Source organism: Canis aureus, chromosome X (assembly GCF_053574225.1).
Source record: "Canis aureus isolate CA01 chromosome X, VMU_Caureus_v.1.0, whole genome shotgun sequence".
Classification (NCBI taxonomy): Eukaryota; Metazoa; Chordata; class Mammalia; order Carnivora; family Canidae; genus Canis; species Canis aureus.
In genome coordinates, this window is record NC_135649.1 from 77848137 (window position 1) to 77870658 (window position 22522).

The 22522-nt window shown below is 40.7% G+C and overlaps 1 protein-coding gene across 7 annotated transcripts in view; it reads left to right on the top strand.

Annotated features, from left to right (window-relative positions):
- PFKFB1 (6-phosphofructo-2-kinase/fructose-2,6-biphosphatase 1) overlaps positions 1–22522 on the top strand; it is a 73360-nt gene that overhangs the window by 26094 nt on the left and 24744 nt on the right. For 5 of the 7 annotated variants that reach the window (XM_077887656.1, XM_077887654.1, XM_077887658.1 and 2 more), the window contains 8 exons: positions 3352–3477; positions 6928–7021; positions 7858–7924; positions 9194–9268; positions 9766–9822; positions 12215–12336; positions 16293–16500; positions 19243–19389. In XM_077887656.1, coding sequence (XP_077743782.1) covers positions 3384–3477; positions 6928–7021; positions 7858–7924; positions 9194–9268; positions 9766–9822; positions 12215–12336; positions 16293–16500; positions 19243–19389 — 864 coding nt within the window. In that variant the 5' untranslated portion in view covers positions 3352–3383. Of the gene's footprint in view, positions 1–3348; positions 3478–6911; positions 7022–7857; positions 7925–9193; positions 9269–9765; positions 9823–12214; positions 12337–16292; positions 16501–19242; positions 19390–22522 lie in introns of those variants that run through there. The other 2 variants (XM_077887660.1, XM_077887659.1) reach the window with 2 other exon arrangements.

Here is a 22522-nt window from a genome sequence, read left to right on the forward strand (position 1 = left end):
AATCTCCAGACTTTTAACCCTAGTTGTTGCAAGAACTCACAAAATTCAGCCCCTTTCACTTTCCAAGCCAATTTCCATGGGGGTTTGTCTGCCTCTTGTGGGCTCCCCTGTGTGCCAGCCTGTCTCTTGCCTTTTTCTGCAACTGCAGTTCCTTTCCACCATGGTGGCCATAATCTGTTTCTCTCCCAAGATGTGTCTCCACATTTTTTTACCTTCTTGATATGGTCTCTTCTCTGCCTTTAGTTGTGGAGTTTATTCTGCCAGTTTCCACATTGATTTGGTGATTATTTAGGATGATATGATTGTTATCTAGTTGTATTTGTGGGACAAGCCAAGCCTAGAGTCTTCCTACTCCACCACCATCTTCCCAGACCTCTTTGTTTCTTATCTTTTTTTTTTTTTTGCTTTCTCTTATTTTATTTGAGCATTTTCTATGATCCCATTTTTTTAAAGCATGTGTTGGAGAAAGGGCAGTTGCAATTTATTATTATTATTTTTTATATTTTTTAAATTTTATTTATTCATTCATGAGAGACACAGGGAGAGAGAGAGAGGCAGAGGGAGAAGCAAGCTCCATGCAGGAAGCCCGATGTGGGACTCAATCCGGGGACTCCAGGATCACACCCTGGGCTGAAGGCAGGTGCTAAACCACTGAGCCACCCAGGGATCCCCTATGATCCCATTTTATTGCTTGTGTTTACTTATCATCTATATATCTGTGTGTGTGTGTGTGTGTGTGTGTGTGTGTTTACTTTTTTAGTGGTTCCCCTGGAGTTTACAATGTATTTTGAAAATAATTTGGGTTTACCTTCAAATAACACTATATTGCTTTATATATAGAACAAGTACCTTTATAACAAATATTCCTAGATTCTTCCTCTCTTTCCTTGTGTCTTTTTTGAGCTGCTTATTTCATTCTGATATATGCTATGAACACTCAATGCATTATTACTATTATTACTTTAGCCAGTCAGTTGTCTTTTAGAACAATTAATAATATGAAAAATAAAAGGTGTATTTTGCCTTAATTTATTCCTTTTCTAATGCTCTTCTTTAATGATGTAGATCCAATTTTCTGACCTATATCACATCTTTTCTGCTTAAATATTGTTCTTTAATATTTATTATATGAGAGGTCTGGTGTGATGAATTTCCTGTTTTTGTTTGTCTTAAATAAAAGTATTTATTTTTCCTTTATTTTTGAAAGATATTTCTGCTTACTTTAGAATTCTGGATTGGCAGGGTCTGTGGGTTTTGTTGTTTTTGTTACTGTTGTTGTTGTTAACTTTCAAAGCTTTAAATTTTTTATTTCACTATCTTTTAGCTTATGTGGCTTCTGACAAGAAGTCTAATATAATTCTCCTAGTTCTTCTGTAGGTAAGGTGTTCCTACTGCCCCTTTTCCCTGGCCTTCTTCAGTATTTTATTTTTGCCTGATTTTCTGCAGTTTAAATTTGATATGTCTAGGTGTGGTGTGGTTCATTTTTATATTTTATTTATCCTGATTGGTATTCTCTGAGATACCTGAATCTGTGGTTTATAATCAATAACTCAATTTTGAAAATTTTTGGCAATTCTCTCTTCAAGTATTTCTTCTTTCCCATCATCTCCTTCTTCTCCTCTGTTATTTTAATTACATATATATTGCATGTATATACATATATGTACATGATATTTATATATTACATATATTACACTATTTGATACTTTCCCATATTTCTTGGATGTTTTATTCTGGGTTGTTTTGTTTTGTTTGTTTCTTTTTTTAATATTTTTTCTCTGCATTTCAGGGTGTGTAATTTCTTCTGACCTATCTTCAAGTTCATTGATTCCTTAGCTATGTTAAGTTCATTTATGAGAACATTGAAGACATCCTTAAGATCTATTACTGTGTTTTTTCTCTTGCATTTACATTTGATTCTTTCTTATACTTTCCATCCCCATACTGAAATTATCTATCTGATCTTACATGTTGTCTACCTTTTCCAATAAACTTTTTAACTTATCAATCTTAGCTATTATACATTCTCTGCCTGATAATTCCAACATGTGTATCATAACTGAGTCTGATCCTGATTATTTCTTTGTCTCTTCAGACTATTTTTTTTCTTGCCTTGATTCTTCCCTTTGTGTTACTCTCTGGAGGGAGACAATTATTTTTTGCATCCTTTGAAGATGCAGTCTTCTATTATTTTACTTACCTTTAGTAGGGAATAGGGGACCAATGCCATTTTATGTTAGTCTAATGAAGTCTCAGCCTTAGGCAGGCTTATCCTCAGTCTTGGAGGTGTGACCTGCCTCTTCTCTAACTATAATGGTGGGCTTAGTGCATATTCCTATGCCTCCTGGGCTATAGCATTTTTTCCCATTATTCTTCTCCAGCTGTGGTGAGTTTCTCCCAGTGTCCTCAGTTTCTGTTGCCCTTCCTTGTAGATTAAAGATTATTTTCTTTAGGGGAGATGGAGTAGATGGGTCTGGGCAGAATTTCAATAGTGTTGGCCATTCCTCTTTATCAGCTGCAGTTAATTTCCACCAGTGCTCCCAAACTACAGTTGCATTCCCTTTCTCTGTGAAGACTAAGGTTTTTGTTTCATAGAATACAAAGGGAGAAAGATCTGGGCACAATTTCAGCAATGGCTGCTCTTCTGTCTTCCTCTCCAAGCCAGAACTACAGGACATCTATCTCAGGATTCTTCTGTCTTCTCTGTCAACACCTGATGGAATTCTTAGAGGATGCAAAACCATCTATTTCTTCAGCCCCCAGGGGCTTCACATTCTCATACTAGCTCACAACCAATCTTTATCAATTTATTAAAAATTTTTTTAGCTGAGTCTTTTTATGAGTTTATATGTTATGCAGTAGTATCTATGAAAGATAAGGAAATACCTGGGCCCTGTTGCTCCCTGCAGATGCCTGCCTATCTCTACGGATTTGGGGTTAGCTGTTTACATTGTAATCTCAGTTTTCTGATGAATTCAGAAGTCAGTTAGAAAATGTCCAGGTTTGGCAGTCCCGGTGGCTCAGTGGTTTAGCTCCACCTTCAGCCCAGGGTGGAATCCTGGAGACCTAGGATCGAGTCCCATGTCAGGCCTCCTGCATGGAGCCTGCTTCTCCCTCTGCCTGTGTCTCTGCCTCTCTCTCTCTCTCTCTCTCTCTCTCTCTCTCTATGTCTCTCATGAATAAATAAATAAATAAAATCTTTTTTAAAAAAAGAAAATGTCCAGGTTTTTGTTATTGTTGTTGCTGTTACAATGGTAGGAAGGATGTTTTTCTAATTCTACACCTCTAATATGATACCAGAAGGTCATGGAAACCTGGGGATAAGCTTTTGAGATGTTGTTTATTTTCCAGCGTCAATACCCCAGTTTACCAATTCCCCCACAATGGTGATCATGGTGGGTTTACCAGCTCGAGGAAAGACCTACATCTCCACGAAGCTCACAAGATATCTCAACTGGATAGGAACACCAACTAAAGGTATGTTTCTGAAACCATTTGTTCTACAGCCCCTTACTGGCCACTAGCTGAAGAGTAAGGTAGCAGGCCTCAGAAAGGACATTCCCTCAGTACCAGGAATGCCTCAAAACATTATTACCAATCTTAGAATTACTACTACTAATACCAACGCCACTACTACTACTACTACCACCACCACCACTGCACTCTTAAAAGTTTTACAATTTCTTGAGCACATACTCTGTGCCTAACTGTATTCTAGGTACTAGGTATAGGATAATTAACAGGACTAAATGTCTGTTCTCAGGGACCTTCAGTTTTGCAAGATCTTAACACAACCATATGAGTAATATAGTATTTTTATTATCATTATTATGTTTATTGCCATTATTATTATTACCATACCAATATTACTATTTTGATTAGCATTACCATTTACTCAAAACCTTAAGATCTTCTTTAAGCCTTAGGGTATATGGAGTCAAGCACATTGAAGCCACAGCCCAGGGGTTCCCACAGGGTCTTCGCTAAAGCTGGGCACCTTAGCTAACCTTGTCCTCTGGAGTCCAGAAGACATCTGCTCTCTCCAAGCCTCTCCTTAGGTTTCAGCTTGTTGTTGGCTTCCCCTCCCCAGGCAGAAGTGGTCCTGCCTTTTTCCACCTCCAGAGGGGCCTCCTTCCCTGCCTATCAACCTCCTCCTTCACTCCCTATTTCCAACTTTCCATTCTCTTCAGTGTGGTCTCTTTTCTGCTTACTATTGCTTATTCAGTAATTGCTCTTTCCTATTCTCCATTTGATTTCTCTATCCCCCTCACTCCGTATCCCCGTTCTGTTCCTATTTGATTCCTCTATTCCCCCTAAGAGGACTGTACTTCCCTGAGTTCCCATATCCCTTCCTACAGCCCCCTCTGCCAACGCTAACTAGAGTCTGTTGTTGTAGTGTGTATCAGTTCTCTCCCCAGGAGCTGTTCAGGGAGCAGGGGACCAGATCATGTTGCTTTCCCTCTCTCATGTATGATCAAATTAAGACATTTAGAGGCTCTAAACAGTAAGAGATAGGGTGCTCCCATATCTTATGCAACTCAGAATAAAAACAGTAAAGGTTAGAATGTCTACCAATGTTTTTATTTACCCTCAATGACTATATTGATGTTTTCAAAGAATATCAACTTATCTGAAAAAATTTTTGGACCATGTTCCTCCTTTACTGATGCACTAAACAAGTATTTAGATCTCTCTCTCTCTCTCTCTCTCTCTCTCTCTCTCGAAATGGGGCACTGCTCCCTAGTGCAGCAAACAGTTCTCCTTGGGCATTTATTTATTTATTCGATCTTTAATTATTCATTGAGCACATAGCTGTGCCAAAGGTCTTGTTGGATATTAGGCAAACTTCTCTATAGGACAGGATGTCTGTCCTCAAAGAATGAACATCTATTCTTAAGTTCTAAAATGCCCATGAAGAGGAAACTAGTATTATCATCATTCTACAATTGATTAAATTAGTGCCCAAGAGGTGAAGTCCCACTAAAGACACATGGCCATTGAGTGAAAGAACCAGGAAATAAGCCCACATCTGGTTTATTCCAAAGCCTGATACCCACTGTACCAGGTCTGCTATTTGGCTCTACAGATGGGGAAAAAAAATAATCCCACGTTGGCCATGTACTCCACCTTTTCTCCATTCTCTTCCTCTTCTTTCTCTTGCCCATCCCAGCACCCTATCTATCTGCCCCCTTCCTTCCCTCTCTTCAAGTCTCCTCCTCTCTTTATCCCATTTCTTTTCCTTCATGCACTTTCTCTTATTCACTGATGAAGGATTTCCCAATGTTTTTTATGTGCTAAAACCCATGCTTGGCAATGAGGATGCAAAAATTAATGAATCACACCCTGTCCTTGAAGAGTTTTCTATCTGGCTGGGATGCATAAGAATGCCTCATGGTCACTTAAAGAATCCTAGAGCAGGGTAATGAGGGGGCTCCCAGAGGAAATCACCAACTGGAAGGCAGAGAAAGCTTCCAGGTAGGATATATTTGAGCTTGGTCCTGTGGGAGGAGTAGAACATTGGCAAAAGAGAAGAGAAAGGATCGTTCTTGTGGAGGACTACAGGCTCCACATAGTTTCTGTTGGATGTTAGAGAAATATGGGATTGTGGTGGATAGGTCTCTGCCCTAATGCACACGCTTTCCATCTGCTCCAATATAGTCCATTCCCACAGAGCACAAAGCCTCAGAGTCATGTTTCAAAAAGCACAAAGCTTACCATACCTCCACAGGTCCTCTTGGCCTGCAGGTTTAAGCCCAAGATTTTTAACCTGTTGTTCAAGGCCCTCCATGATCCACCCCTGCCAGTCTCTCAGGCTTCAGTCACAGTGAATGACTCATCACTCCCTAAACATGTTCTGCCTTTTGCCAATGTCATACCTTTGCTTATAGTATTCCTCTGCCTGGAATGTTTTTGTTCCCCACTCCCATCCCCCATGCCTGCCTATAAAAAGGCCTGCCTTCCTAAAAGGACTTGTTCAAATGCTACTGGAAACCATGTCAGATTACCCTAAGTATAATTAATCTGTCCTTCCCCTTATTCTTTTGAATGCGTCTGTCAGAGAACTCAAGAAACTCTGTCGGAACTCTGTTTACTGGTTTACTGTCTGTCCTACTTGCTAGATTGTAAGCTCCTTGGGTCCCCATCATACATATCTGGTCTATCTTTGAGGCTTCAGAACTCATGTCCTGCTTTACAGAGTGTACATCAGAACGTATTTATTGAATGAAATATTGTGTTAGCCTCTTATCCTCTTTCTCCTCCTTTCCTTACCTTCTCTCAGTTTTTCACTATTACTGATGAAAAAGTATGGCCTAGAGAGGGCAATAAATTTGGATTCTCTATCATTATACAGGAGAATGTAATAACATTGAGCTAGGTTTCAGGAGGCCCAGTCTAATTCTGTTACCTGCTAACTCACTGACCGTTAGTAATTGATTTTACTCACTGGATTTTTTCCCTTATCTTTCCAATAGAATAGGGCATTAAGAGGGTTGGAATTTATAATGAAATAGAATAGTAAAATGTCCACTAGCTTTGGAGCCAAACAGACCTGGTTTTGAATCCCAGCTTCCCACTTATTAACTATGAAAGTTACTTCTTATCTCTGAACTTAGGTGGGCACTTGACGGGATGAGCACTGGATGTTATTCTATATGTTGGCAAATTGAACACCAATAAAAAATAAATTTATAAAAAAAGAGTGGCATCTAGAAAAAAAATTTCTTAATTTATAAAATGGGATTGTAATTTCTATGTTGCAGGGTTGTTGTAAGGAATAAGTGAGTTAGTAGCCACAATTTGAAGCTTTATAAGCATATTATATAGGCACAAATTATACCTCCTTCTACCTCTGAAATCTCTCCCAGCAATTAAATATTTTTCTACTAGAATCTTTCCAACCTCTTCACCAGGTCTCCCTGCTTTCAGTGTTTAATTTAGGCCAGTACCGACGGGAAGCAGTGAGCTACAAGAACTACGAGTTCTTTCTCCCAGACAATATGGAGGCCCTACTTATCAGGAAGTAAGTGCCTACTATTTTATAGAACTGTGCTGCCCATTGTTGAAGGAGGGCTTTGTTAAGATAATGGGGGCATGGGACAGAGTTACTTGGGTTAGCAAGGAGATCTTCTAGACTCTCAAAGGCTGATTGGGAAAGCCTTTCCTCTAGCCTACCCAAAACCCATGACCATCCCCTACTTAAGAACTTAGGAACTAATGGTCTCAGTCTCTTACTCCTTACAAGAGAAAGTGGAAAATTCTCAGCCTAGCATTTAAGAGTCTCAATAGCTTGGCTCATTTCAGTATCTCCAGTCCCATCTATTCAATCTCAAGGTCTCTCTCCTCTACGACACTGACCATTTCCACAACAGATCCTATATCTCATTTATTGATCCATGCCCTTATAAAAGAACCTAGCAAAGAATAATCACTAAATAGATTTTTACCAAATGCATGAATATATTGCCACCATTATACCTGTGCTTGTACTGGTACCCATTCCAGGAATGCCCTCTATTTCATAGACCATATACTCAAACTCTAACTGGGTTTAAGGATCAGTTCCACTTGAGCTCTATCACCCCAAAGATTGGAGTTTTTAATATTATGGCTCTGTCATTAGTCCACTTTTCCTGGGTATGCCACTTTATGCCTGGCCCACAAAGCCACTTTCAACTATGTGACCTCTCTGTGCTTGTCATAGCGTCTGGAATATAGGATACCCTATGTATATGTTTCATAGATTAATAATTTAATGTGAGATATCTGAGAGATGGTGCAAAAGACAATGGAGAAAAATAGAGAGGAACTCATCTTGGGGATAGGGATTGTCTCCATTTCTTTCTCTGTATTTTTTAGGCAGTGTGCCCTGGCAGCCCTGAAGGATGTCCATGACTATCTCAGCCATGAGGAAGGTCATGTTGCGGTAAAGAAATTTGCATTTTCCCTCAAGTTTCTGCTGGAATTAAGGACCCCTCAAATGTATTGAACATTTACTATGTTCCACACATTATTATAAGTATTTTACACATATTAATTTAATTCCACCCTCTCCCATGAGACAAGCATGTTGTTGTTAATACTCCATTTTATAGTAAAAAAAAAAATGGCACAGAGAGAGTAAATAATTCCTCAAGGTGGCACAGCATGTATGCAGCAAGGCCAAAACTAGAATTCAGTTTATATAGCTCCAAAATCTACACTCCTGGGATGCCTGGGTGGCTCAGCAGTTGAGCATCTGCCTTTGGCCCAGGGCTTGATCCCGGGGTCCTGAGATCAAGTCCCACATTGGGCTCTCTACATGGAGCCTATTTCTCCCTCTGCCTGTGTCTCTGCATCTCTCTGTGTCTCTCATGAATAAATTAATAAAATATTTTTTTAAAAAATTTTTTACATTCCTAACCACTATGCTTTACCACTCCACCCCCAAGAATTAAGACTACAACACAGTTTAAGACTACAGTACAGGGGCGCCTGGGTGGCTCAGTGGTTGAGCATCTGTCTTTGGCTTAGGTCATGATCCTGGGGTTCTGAGATCAAGTCCTGAATTGGGCTCCCTGCAGGGAGCCTTATTCACCCTCTGCCTCTCTCTGTGTGTCTCTTATGAATAAATAAATATAAAATATTTTTTAAAAAAGACTATAGTACAAATATTTTTGAGTTCTAGAGATTTACCCAAAAATCTAGTCAATTTAATATTATAAACCCTTGGGGTAGGATTTGTGAATTCTAAAAGGAGAAGAGATCTTTAAATAGTCCCACCTAAGGTGCTGAGGATAGGGAGTTGTTACCTGTTCTTAAAGAGTTCCAAAGTGATAGAGAAGGAAGAAGCCTCAACTAGGAGTTGAGAAAATCCATTGTAGCTCTGCTCTGTCAGCAACTCTTGGTGGCCTTGGTTAAAGCAAATCTTTCCTCAAAGCCTTGGCTATTTTATCTATAAAATGATGCTAATAAAATTTTATAGGTTTCCTCTTGTTTATGCCTACAGTCTGCTACATTTCTGGACTGACAGCAAGGGCTCAATAAATGCTTGAGATATTGGCATAAATCAGTATCAGATCCTTCCTATCCTTCAAAACTCAGTCAAGTTCTATCTCACCCTGGAAGCCTTCCACTTAGCACAAGGATAATCAAGGAGTAGGTGTTCTCTCAAAAACCACATTCAGAGTAACCCAATGTCATCATTGGCCTATAGGTTTTTGATGCCACCAACACTACCAGAGAACGACGGTCACTAATTCTGCAGTTTGCTAAAGAACATGGTTACAAGGTATAGTAACACTCCCACTCTTATCTAGAGCCTACTTATCTAGTACAAATCCTAAAGAAAGGTAAACCAAAGGACTTCAATCTGCCAAATCAGCTACAAATCAGCCTAAGTCAGGCTTTAATTTGTTATATGGCTTTCTAGATCACAGTTAGAAGCAGCAAAACAGAACAGGAGAGGTGCCATATTAGTAATGGAAGATAATTGCTGACAGGCTGACACTGTGGGAGGTGGAAGTGAGGATGGAGGGAAGAGAACCACTACAAAAAGCATATATAAGAACTAAAACCCAATTAAAAACATAAAAGAATAACTTAAGGCCATTCAGTTTAGAGTCAATATGCCTCATAAAACTCAAAATCCTAAAAGTAACACTGTATGAAATGTTGTCAGAGATGCCCCCTGGGGATAACTCACAGCCACTGTGAATAAGTGAAGCTATGGTTGGCACTACCAAACATAATTCCTTGCTGAAAATGTCTCTTCTTTTTCTCTTATAGGTCTTTTTCATTGAGTCTATCTGTAATGACCCTGGCATCATTGCAGAAAACATCAGGGTAAGGAGCACTTTACCCTTTCCTCCTTACTTTTCCTCAGGTTTGGATAATGCCTAAAAAGACTTCTATGAGGTTAAAGGTGGTATTCTTCTCCTTTAGGAAGTATTTCCTGACCATCCTGTCCTATAATAATCCTATGAAATGTAAAGTAGCCAAATATAGAGTCCTTAATATGCAGTGGGCACCAAGCATCTCTTACTGATTTGTTTACAATAAACCTGTATGTTAGGTATCATTTCATTGTTGGAGAGAGAGAGCAGAGATTCCAAAAAAAGAGTTTTCAAGGATTCATACAACCAGAAAGAAGTAGTACTGAGACTAGACCTCAGGCTTGTATCAGAAATATAACTGCTCTTATATTCTAGGCATGTGGTCTAGAACTGGATCACCCACCACATTTTATTGTTCCTTATTTCATGAAATTATTGGAGCTCAGGGACAGAAGAAATCTTATAGGTTATCTCCCTTAAGCCTCCATCAAATACTTGAAATCTCAGCTAAATGTTTGTCTATTTTTTTTTCATACCTCCGGTGACAAGAGACTCATTGCTTTTATCAAATGCAGTTCAATCAAGCTGAAATCTACCTTCCTGAAATTTTCACTGATTTGTCCTGTTTTTTCCTCTTGAGACATAGAACATGTCCAATCCCTCTCTTCTTCATCGCCCCTTCTATCCAGCCATTTACTGATTCAACACAAATTTAATCTATATGACTAAACTGGTCTATTCTGTGTATTAGAGACATAGAGAAAAATCCTGCCCTTTAGATCACAGTCAAGTGAGAGATACTGACAAGTTTATAGACATAACTATGAGTCAGTGCTGAGATGAAGAAATAAAAGAGGCTGTGGGAAAACACTGTTGAGTACCTATCCTTACATGGGAGGGATAGATGTGTATCAGGGAAGGTTTCTCAATGAAAGCAATAGCTGACCTGAACCTTGAAGAATACATAGGAACTTGGCAGGCAAAGAATTGGATATAAAGGAATAGTATATACTAATTATGGCATCTCCAGGGAACTATAAGTAGTTTAAGTTAGCTAGAGCAGTGTGTGGAAGAATAGGAGAACAATAAGATATGAGATGAAGAAATAATCTTGGAGTCAATTATGACAAATGGGTCACCTAATAAAATAGTTCACACTTTGCCCTAAAATATATTAGGAAATGATTAAGAGTTTTAAGCAGGGGAATGCCGTGGTCAGATGTTCATGTTAAAAATATCTTTCTGGCTGCTAGTATGAGGAATACATTGGAAGTAACAAGACTGTAGACAAGAGTAAATTAGTCACAAAGCTAAAGTAAGCATCCATGAAAGAGAGAATGGAAATAAATGGGAGGAATATTTAGAAGATAGAGTGGAAAGGATCTGGTGTCTGCTGAGAGGTAAGGGATGATGACACATCTAGGATGACTTCTCTATTCTTTTTAGACTCAGGTAACTGAGTGGATGATAGTGCCATTCATGAGATGGCAAATGTGGATGGAGAAGATAGGCATTGGGGGATTAGGAGCCATCAACCTTTTAGAAATTTAAAGCCAACATGCCATATTCTCTCATTAAACACTCAATACATGTAAGCCATTATGACCCCTGGCCAAGATCTCCTATTCTTCTTCAACCATTTCTCACATCACAATTTTACTTTTACTATTTTTTACCTTTTTTATTTAAATTAAATTAATTAACATATGGTGTATTATTAGTTTCAGAGGTAGTTTAGTGACTCATCAGTTGCATACAACACCACTGGGTGGTGAGCACTGGCTCATTATATCAAGTGCCCTACTTAATGCCCATCACCCAGTTACCCTATCCCCCATCTACCTCCCCTCCAGCAACCCTCAGTTTGTTTCCTATTATTAATAGTCTTTTATGGTTTATCTCCCTCTCTGATTTCATCTTATTTTACTTTTCCTTCCCTTCCCCTATGATCCTCTGTTTTGTTTCTTAAATTCCTCATATGAGTGAAATCATGATAATTGTCTTTCTCTGATTGACTTGTTTTGCTTAGTATAATATGCTTTAGTTCCATCCACATGGTTGCAAATGGCAAGATTTCATTTTTTTGATGGCTGAACAATATTCCATATGTGAATACCACATGTTCTTTTAATTGTTCTTCTTAGAAACTGTGTGCTTTAGAAGTGAGTACAATATTATAACAGACCTTGTTTAATCACATAGAAATAAGGAATAAGCAGTCACACAATCCAAATTATCTTCAATTGACTGACTTTGTAAACTTGGCAAGACCCTTTGTCTAAGCCTCAATTTCCTAATCTTCATGATGAGGGATGTTGTACTCAATGATCTCTAAGAGCACTTCCAAAGATCACTGTTAGAGTCTCTGTCTCTTACAGTTTCCCTCTTCTCCCTTTTCCTAGCAAGTAAAACTTGGCAGCCCTGATTACATAGACTGTGACCGGGAAAAGGTTCTGGAAGACTTTCTAAAGAGAATTGAGTGCTATGAGGTCAACTACCAACCCTTGGATGATGAACTGGATAGGTAAGAACGCAGAACCTTAAAATCCAAGACAGGATCTTTAACCCTATTTTGATGTCCTTTAGGACCTGGGAAAATGCCCCCCCCCCGGGCCTCAACTTCTCTATCTGTAAAATCATGGAGCTAGATTTGATTATTTGTCTTCTAGGACTCTCCAAACTCCAAAATTATCTGAGGTAGTCCTTGAGATGTAAAATGTCTATGAGATGGTTAAGGTGGTGCCTTCCTGAGCAATATGGACAGCTAAGGACCCTGATTTCTAGGAACAAATGCTTCCCACCTGTGGTTGTTGCTATTATTTTTTTTCAAAAGCATTCCTTACACATGGATGACACTTCAGCTTCCAAACATGTTCACGTTCTTTGTTTCTACTGAATCCCTTCAGCACCCCTATAAAGGAAGCCAAAATAGATCTTATGCTTATAATTTTTCAAGAAGAGAAAATTGAGTCTTAGCTTAAACCATTTGCCAAGTTCCCAATACAAATCAGGGGGTAGAACTAGGATTTTAATCATATTTTGTCTCTTACTCATGTCTCTTTTCACAAAATCCATGTTCCTCTTCAATCAATAGATATTTGGCCTCTTTGAGCTGTGGTGTATGTAGGGATATCAATAATAGCAAGAGGTGGTTTCTATCCGCAGGTAGCTTCCATCGTGCCTTGACATATGGAAAAACACATGAAAAATATTAAACTCTCATTCATATTGCCAGCTAAAAATTAGAAACATGTTAGCTGGTAGTGCAGAGAATATGTGAATTTTAGACAGTATATTCCCATAATCCTGAAAATGGGTTGTGATGAGAAGAGACTGTGGTCACTCAGACCCTTTGGGCCCCAAGTGAGAAGTATAAGGAAACCTCAAATTGTCATTAAAAAAATGTAAAGAGCATCCTTCTGTCCAACTGAAGTCCTAAGAGGCAAGTATTGCTACTGCATTGCTCCTTAGATGGAGAAACTGAGATACAGAACAGAGCAAGGGCTTACCTGAGGCCACATAATGAGTCAGTAAAATATTTATTCAAACCGTTATCTCATCCTTCCAGCCTGGTTATCCCCCTCCCACGTGCCTAAATCATAAAGAAGTGTCACATGTGGCTTAGATACTTAAGGAGCAGGACCTTTATGTACAATTGTAAAGATTGTTCATTGTGCAAGGACAACCAGGTCAAGGGCACACTTGTTTTTCTCACCGAGACATGTGTGCTGGAATGGAGATGTTTCTGCCCTCAGGAAAGTATAACTTTTTCATATTTCCACAAAACCACCATATAGGCTAGCAGCTTATAGTGAAAGAAGCTTGAAGAAGGGGAGCTAAAGTGGAAAAATGACATTTAGAAAGCCCCTAGCCTTCAGCCTAGACTTCTACAGGTGCTCAGTTAGTGTTTGAGACTGAATATGACATATTCTGAGGGTTGGCTTAATTTAATCATTTTACATCAACAGACATTTACAGTCTATGTATCAGGGCTCAGCCAAAGCTGTGCCCTAGGAATCCAAAGAGGGAAGGGCTGTTCCTGCTGTGATAGAATGCCCACTTGGTCAGAGAAGACAATGAATGTGCAGTTGATCAGAATTGTGGAAATGTTAAACCAAGGGGGCTAAAGGAACACAAAAGAGAAAACTTACCCCAGATGGGAAAAAGAGATCTGGAAGACCAGGTTCACCAAGTCCAGGTAGACTAGATATGTATTTGGGATACCAGAAAGGTTTAGGCTACCAAAAATAAAAATAAAACAATCTGGAAAGCTTTTGCTATTTTAACTTCAAAACCAGCATCAATGTGGTCAAAATGAAAAAAAATTCATAGGACCTCTTCATATTGTAATATAGCTTATAACTTTTGTTTTATATTACACATGGTAAGAGGTGGGCACTAGCTAATATAATATTTTTGGTGGGAAGCACCTATAAATGACTCCACATGATCCAAGGCTCAAAGAAGACTTCCTAGAGAGATTGAATGTGCTGGTTCTTGAGGAATGGATGCATAGCAACTCAGCTTTGGAAAGCAGGCAAGGAATATCTTTTCAAGGAAATAGAACAGCATTTTGGAATGGTGTAGTTAAATCTGAATAAGAGTACAGGAGTTTAGAGAATATTCTAGCAAAAGAACGAAGGCTAGATTGAAACAGAGAAATTGTGGGCATAGGTGTGGGTGCGGGACCATGAAGTGAGGCCAAGCAAGGCCAGTGTGTGAAGGCACCTAGAATGTCCGACTAACTGAGGAATTCAGAAGTTCTCTTAGAGCTATCCAGGACCTAGCATCAAGAACAGACAGTCATTAGGCAACAAGCCTACATCAGATATTTTCTACCCCTTGGTTCTGAGAGTTCTGGATAAGATAGTTGGAGAGATTGACCTTACACAAATCATTTCCTTTCTCTGTGTTTTATTTTCCTCTTCTATAAAACAAAGCTAATAATCCCTTATTCCTAGGATGATTATGAGGATTTATGTATTTTGAAGTCCTCACTCCTTGACAGATATACATACGCAAAAAAGTGCTCAGCAAGTGTCCTGTGGGAACCATTGACACAGATGACAGGGATGGGCATGATTAAGTATGGTACAGATAAAGTGGGCGGGGGCCTGGGGTGACTGGGTGATGGGCAGTGAGGGGGGCACTTGGTGGGATGAGCACTGGGTGTTATGCTATGTGTTGGCAAATTGAACTCCAATAAAAAATAAATAAATAATAAATAAATAAATAAATAAATAAATAAATAAATAAAAATAAAACTTCAGAGATAAAAAAGGCTTCTCTAGGAAGATCAGAAGAGAGGCTTTCTGAGGCCAAACCCATCAGCCACTGACTTACATGACTTGGGTTAGTATAGCTATTTCTATTTACTTTGTTTTGCTACTGTGCACCCAGGGTTGCTGTCTGTCACCCCATTGTTGCAGCCTTCCCTACCTCTTCCCAGGGATTTCCTTGAACTCCCTTATAGTCCAACAACTAAAAGATTCATGCTTGGCACAGCAGGGGCCTCATAAGATCATTATTCTAATCTTTTGACTAGTCAGTGCTGCCCATTCCCAGCTCCTCTTCAGACAGGTTATTGAATAGTTTGATTATCACCCTGTGTTTAGTTATTAGTTCATGACTAGAGCACAGAATTAAGAGAGATAAAAGGGGGGCTTGAAACAAGGACCACAAGATTTCCATGTTGTGTACCACTTCTGTATTCCCATATCCCAATACTTGGCACACATTCACAAAGAGTGAATGACTGTTTATGGAAGGGGTGTTTAGCATTGGCCATGTGTTTCCATGTTCTTGACTGGCCTAAGAGTTCCCAAAGGGCAGATGCTGAGTCCCCACCTCAAGCACAAGGCTTAAAACAGAAGAGGGTGTGTTTGTTAACTGCATTACAGGGAAAAAAACCAACACTTTTCCCGTTCTGAGTGAGGAGAGAGACATACACACACAGACACAAGTGCATACAGACCCAATCTGGTAGCTGCCTATAGACTGTCAAATACAATATATCATAGCAGAGACTTAAAGAATAGAGGTACAGAGCTCAGCTTGAGATTTAAAAGCATGAGTAGGCAATTCAGGAGCTGCCAGTAGGATGTGGAAGGCAGCCAGGGACATGGGATTACAGCTTTTCTCTGAGTTTTTCAGGAGTGTGAACCACAAAGAAGAGAGCCCAGATGACTGGAGTGTAAAAAGTAGATGTGAAAAGATAGCCTGGATCAAACTGAAACTGAAGAAAGGAGACAGGGGGATATGGTAGCAGGCAGTGAGCTCTTCGGGGTGGACAGGAGCGAAGTCTCTAGAACAGGTACCCAGAATAGGGCAAGGCATGGCATTTTGTTAGAGGAAAGATGGGTGAAGGGTGCACTGTACAAGAGGCTTGAAGGCAGGGTATGTGGTTGGGGCTTTGTCTTGGGATCAGCCTCTCCACCATCATCCCCTGAGCTGCCCTTGCTCCTGCTTGGGCCGGCCCAGCCACCTATCCTACATCAAGATCTTCGATGTGGGCACACGCTACATGGTGAACCGAGTACAGGACCACATCCAGAGCCGCACAGTCTACTATCTCATGAACATCCACGTCACACCCCGCTCCATCTACCTATGCCGGCATGGTGAGAGTGAACTCAACCTCAGAGGCCGCATCGGAGGTGACTCTGGCCTCTCAGCTCGAGGCAAGCAGGTAGGAAGGATCCCCCACACCCCCAGGCATTGGATTAACTGGCCCAGGTGGGCTGTGGGTGGGTGGTACAGCCACTGCCTGGGTCCTGATGATGGGAGAATTCAGTGACAGGGTAAAAGTAGGTTCTGGTCACACTCGCTCTTCCACCCAATCAGCCGCTCAGCCTTAACCCATCCTTGAATGGTTCCCATGCACTAATAGCATCTGCAGCTTGGTCTTGGCACTTCAGGCCTGCCCAGATCTGGCTGCTCTCCTACCCCCACTATAGTGAGCACCCTTCACCCCTGCATGACTGGTCCTCTCTTCTCTCACACAACTCTGTGCATTTGCTTGTGCAGTTTCTTCCACCTAGGCTGCCTTCCTCTGTCAGCTGGTGAGCATCATCACATGCCCTGAAAGCTACTCTGATGTACCCCATCCTTGAATCTATTTTCTCCCTTACTCAGGGCTGATGCCACAGTCCCTCACCCCTCCTTCAGGTCATCCCACTGTCAGCACTTGTCCCCACAAGTTACTGCCCTTTTCCTGCCCTCTCTTCCTGACTCCCTTCCAGGGCCCAGCTCCTGTTCCATGGTTTGGTCCAAGAAGCTCTCCCCTGACCTTTTCTGCCCTCCCAGGCAAGTCACCATGCCCTAGGCTCCAACACTCTCAGTTCTGGCCCATCTCTGACTCTGTGGCATGAGTCTCTTCTCTCCAGCCAAGCATATAGTAACTTATACATTATGAGTATAAATTAAAGACACACATTTTCCCTAGTGTTTGGCTCTGTTTCTGAGCTTGTTAATACAGGTAGTGTTCTTGCTGGAACAATGGCTTGGGCAGAACAAATGGAAAGTGAGGTTCATGAGGGAGGGAGCACTCTCTTTTATTGGGCACCTGTGCACAGTCACAGCACCATCTGCTTCTACATGTGTGGCCTCATTCAATCTTCACAACAGTTCTGTGGGTGGGCATTATCATTAGTAATTTATGAAACCTGAAGAAGCTGAGGCCCAGAGATGAGAAAAAACAGCCCAGGTCATGCAGCCAGTAAAAAAAAGAGAGCCAGAATTGAAAACCAAGCTTTCCTGCCTACCCCTCAGCATCCCCCTCTGCAGAGGTAGTGGTGTCCCTAGGCAAGGCACTGTGCTGGAAGGCCCGGTCCTCGTGGCTCCATTTCTGTTACCTTCAGACTGACAGACTCCCCTTGGGGTGAACCAGACCTTTGACTCCCACCTGTTTTACTCCTCAGAGAAGAATAGAAGGTACTGGTGGCATCAGCTTTTGCCCCATGGCACTACCTGCAGCCAGGAATCTCTTGCTTGGGCTCAGCTATGGCCCTACCCACACAGCTCAATCCCCAGTTTGGACACATGCCAACTCCACAACGCATACTACCCTTGCACACAAATGTGTGCATATACATGTAAATGCCTGGGACCAACATTTATGCTTATGGGCTCAGTGTACCATGCAGTTTACAAAGCATTTTCCCATCAACTATCACCCATAATCACAGAGGCTGTCACCTACTGTGTGTCAGGGAGCACTCTGAATGCTTCTTGTCCACTATCAAATGTGATGCTCACAAGAAAAGGCTGAATTAATGCTGTTCACATCTTACAGGCAGAAGATATGAGGCCAGAGAGAAACAGGGATGTGTCCCAGAGCACAGGGACCATGTGAGGAAGCTGGGAAAGTTTAACTCCAATTGCCTATTTCCCAGTCAAGGGCTCCTTCCACCAGAGCACATGGACTACTGAATCATAATCCATAATTAGAATAGATATATACAATGCTTATATTTGTATATATGCATATGTTCATATAAACACATCTATGTATTTGTGTCAATGTTCCTCACATACCATCTGTGGCTAATAACATGACTCTTTGCCAAAGAAGAACAAATGACTTGCTCATTTGGGCTCTGAAAGCTCTTCATGTTTCCTCTCAGTGCTGTCATTGTTTCCCTTACTGCACTGGCTGTGTCTTGAGAACAGGACACCCTGGTACCCAGCACATGACCACACACTCAGTATGTTTGAATGCCCTTAGAAGCTGGGTACCAAAGACCCCCACTCAAGCAATGAGAATCCCCAAGGGCAAAAAGAAATGTCTCCCAAATCCCACACCCTCTACTTCTAGACCATACTCTGAGTACCCAGAACCCAGAATCCCTTTCCCTTCTGCCCTGGCATCTGCTTTCCATGACTGTGTGGGCCTATCCAAGAGTCTGTCAACCTGAGAGCAGGCCACATTACAGTGATGTTTACCCTTAGGCAAAGGAGTGGCCAAGGGGTTGCTGTTTGTGGATCATGGGAATCAGTGGAAATAGGGTGTGGACAGAACTTGGTCATGTGACTGGGTTATCTATAAACATGTACTCAAGGCACCTATAAGTGCAGGATGGAGGCAGAAATGGGAAGAGAAGGGAGGTCAACTGGGTAGAATGCCTCCATTTGTACTCCCAGGCTCCACAAATGCCAGAGGTGGGCAATTTAAATGAATAACTAAGGGGTTTAATAAGCAAGCATCAATGAACACACACACACACACACACATATACACACATAAACACACGTATCCTTTTCTATTCCCCTGATCCTTGTCATGTCCTTGTTTATAAACTGGGAACATTTAAACTTTATTCTTTCTTGTTCATCACGATTTCACCATTTGTGGCAGATCTCACAGCTACTCTATCTTCTTTCATCTCTCTCTTTCTCCTGTCTTCTCATCACCTGCAACCCCACCACCCAGTATGCCTATGCCCTGGCTAACTTCATTCAGTCCCAGGGCATCAACTCCCTGAAGGTGTGGACCAGCCACATGAAGAGGACTATCCAAACAGCGGAGGCCCTCGGTGTTCCCTATGAGCAGTGGAAGGCCCTAAATGAAATTGATGCGGTGAGATGGAGGGGGATGGATTTTTTGGTGATTGATGGGACTTGCCTCTGGGGTTATCCTCTGGATTGCCTCTGCTTTGGTGCCTATGAAGAACCAAATTAATTCAATAAATATTTCTCAACAACCAGCCATGTACCATATACTGTTCTGTGTTTTGGGGATCCAGTGAAGGCCAGAACAGACATGTTCCCTGTCCTCATGGAGCCCAAAGGCAGGCCATAAATAAGACTGCATCTCCTATAACAAAAGGTTGTAAGAAGAGAAGCATAAGGGAGATGAGGTTGGAAAGGAAGGCAGTTCATGGAGTTTTATAATTCATGTTGAGGTGTTTAGATGCTGCCCTAAAAGTGGGAAGCCAATGATGTAGTCTAAGTCAAGGAGAAGTGGCCTGAATGTGTCTCACATTCTTAAAAAGAAAATAATACCATATTATTTCACTCATATGTAGAATGTAATAAAAAAAACAAATGAACAAAGGAAAAAGAAGAGATAAACAAAAGACAGACTCTTAAATAAACAAACTGGTGGTTGCCAGAGGGGAGGTAGGCAGGGGATGAGTGAAATAGACACAGTTTATTAAGAGTACACTTATCTTGATGAGCCCTAAGAAATGTATAGAATTATTAAATCACTATATCATACACCTGAAACTAATATGGTGCTGTATGTTAACTATACTTGATATAAATAAGTAAATAAAATAATTAATTAATTAATTAAAAAATGGAAGATCATTCTGGTCATGCATGGAAACTATGTGGGAAGAAGGCCAGGATGAGCATGCAGATCAGTATGGGGACGGCTGCATTAGTCCAGGCAAGAGGTAATGATGGACCAGAGTAGTGGCATTGGAGATGGAATGAAGAAGAAATACTGTCCGACCCTCATGACAGGGCAATCTCACTTCAGAGTCAAGTATTCCCATGTGCTCTTTGCAAAAGCATTTTTTCCTCCACATTGTCTCACTTGAACTATAGGTATACTGACATCAGGTTGCAGTCCACAGGTTATGATTGTTAGACCTAAAAGTAAAAGCCTTATCACAAGTATAAATAACTTGCATGTAGGTAGGTTAACTTGCTTGCCTGTAGATATACTTCTATAAATACAGAGAAATATATGTATTTCTACATACATACACATGTACTCAGCTATAGATGTACAGAGATACATATATATAGAAAAGGAATATACAGTATTGTTCTACATGTCACATATATTTGCTATAAAATACATTCAAGCAAATATATAAGCCCTTCATCATAAGAGATCATTCACTGCTTGCTTCTGGCCTATATGTGGTATAAGCATTTATTGGATAGCTACTTTGTTTTAGGCTTTGGGATGGTGGAGACAAAGAGATTCTTGTCTTCACTGAATTTTCAGTCAAAACAGAGTAGATAGTGAATAAAAACAGCAAAATACAAAACAGCATTGTGATATAGGCTCTGGTAGGTTAGACCATGGATGCACAGATGTCAGGGCTGGACATCAAACTCAGCCAGGATCTGCCAGGAGGAAGTGATGCTGAGTTGAGAGTTAATTAACAGTGAGCCAGGTAGAGAGGATCAGGAATGGTATGTCAGGTAGAGAGTAGCATAAACAAAGAAGATAGATTGTGTGTGTGTGTGTGTGTGTCTGTGTGTGTGTGTGTGTGTGTGTGTGTGTGTGTGTAGAACTGCTATGATGGTAGCAGTAAAGACTGGGAAGAAAAAAGAATAGATTTTCTGAGAAATTTAGCAGATAGGATCACAGAAATTTGTTATAAGGGAAGGATAAGGAAGAAGTAATAATTTAGAATGATGCCTAAGTTTCTGGTTTATTTTCCATGATCAATAATATGTTAATAAATTCCACTGATTGAGTCTTGAAAGCCTTGTACATTCTGTACTAGTCTCTTTTACATATATCATCTCTAATATTCAAAGCATTTTTGTGAGGTAGTTGTAATCCTCATTTTTCAGATGAGAAAAATAAAATTGGAAGGGGTTGGGTAATTTGCCTTAAGTCAGTAAGAAGTCAATGGTCATTTCCACAGGCAACAGGCTTCTAGCATGCCTCAAAATAGAAAATCAATGTCAATCTGGAAGGACCTTGTGTATGCAATAGAGTGCACTTTCTCCCATGGACAGTATCAGTAGAGAAATTTGACACTGCAGAGCTGATTGTGGGCTATGGCAGGGGTGAACTTCACCCCTAAAGAAAGGTTAATAGATGATTCAAAAGACAATAACCAGAGACTGTTGCTCCCTTACAGAAAAGTCTAATTGGAATCCACACAATCAAAAGGAAACCTTATAAACCCAATATTGCTTCCCACCCCCACCTCATTTCTGGGAATTTTCAGTGAACTTGGGAAGCTCTTATGTGCTCCTAAGGAGCTCACTCTTGAGCTCTAGATTCCTTCTTTGGGTGAGGAGACTCTATCTCTTATGTGCTCCTAAGGAGCTCCCCAGCTCTAGATTCCTTCTTTGGGTGAAGAGACTCTATCTCGCCCACTCTGAAACTGTTAGGAATTTATTAACTCTTGTCTTCTGAGATGTCTGTGGATATGTGTTTCTTTATCTGCCAGAGGTCCTGGAGCAGAGGTAGGAACAGAGGGGATGGAAAATGCTATAAAATAGAAGAGCACTGCTATGTATGTGCACACAAGTGTGTGCTTGCATACACAGTCATAGGTATCCATCACAAATATGCCTATATTCACAGACATGCACTTCACAGATACCTGCTGCTAGTCTGACATAGGATCCTTCTCAGACACTTCTACCAATCTAAACCTGTATCATGCATGCACATACATACACCTCACAGAGACACACTTTGAGATATATATATGGACACACTCACCATAGACACACATGCAGTCTTTGTACATAGCTACATCACATGGACACAGAGAGGCATACCATGGCATGATAGAAATAGTACCATGAATTTCACATAACCTCAGGCATAGTAGGCACACAGATACTCACACAGATTACCAGAGACGTAATCAGAAACATTCACAGAAATGCATGCCGCAGACACACTGAGAGAAAGACTGCAGAGACATTCATGTGGGCATATCCCTGATGCTCAGACACCCTGTACACACACACTCAAATAAACACACTACAAATACTGAGAC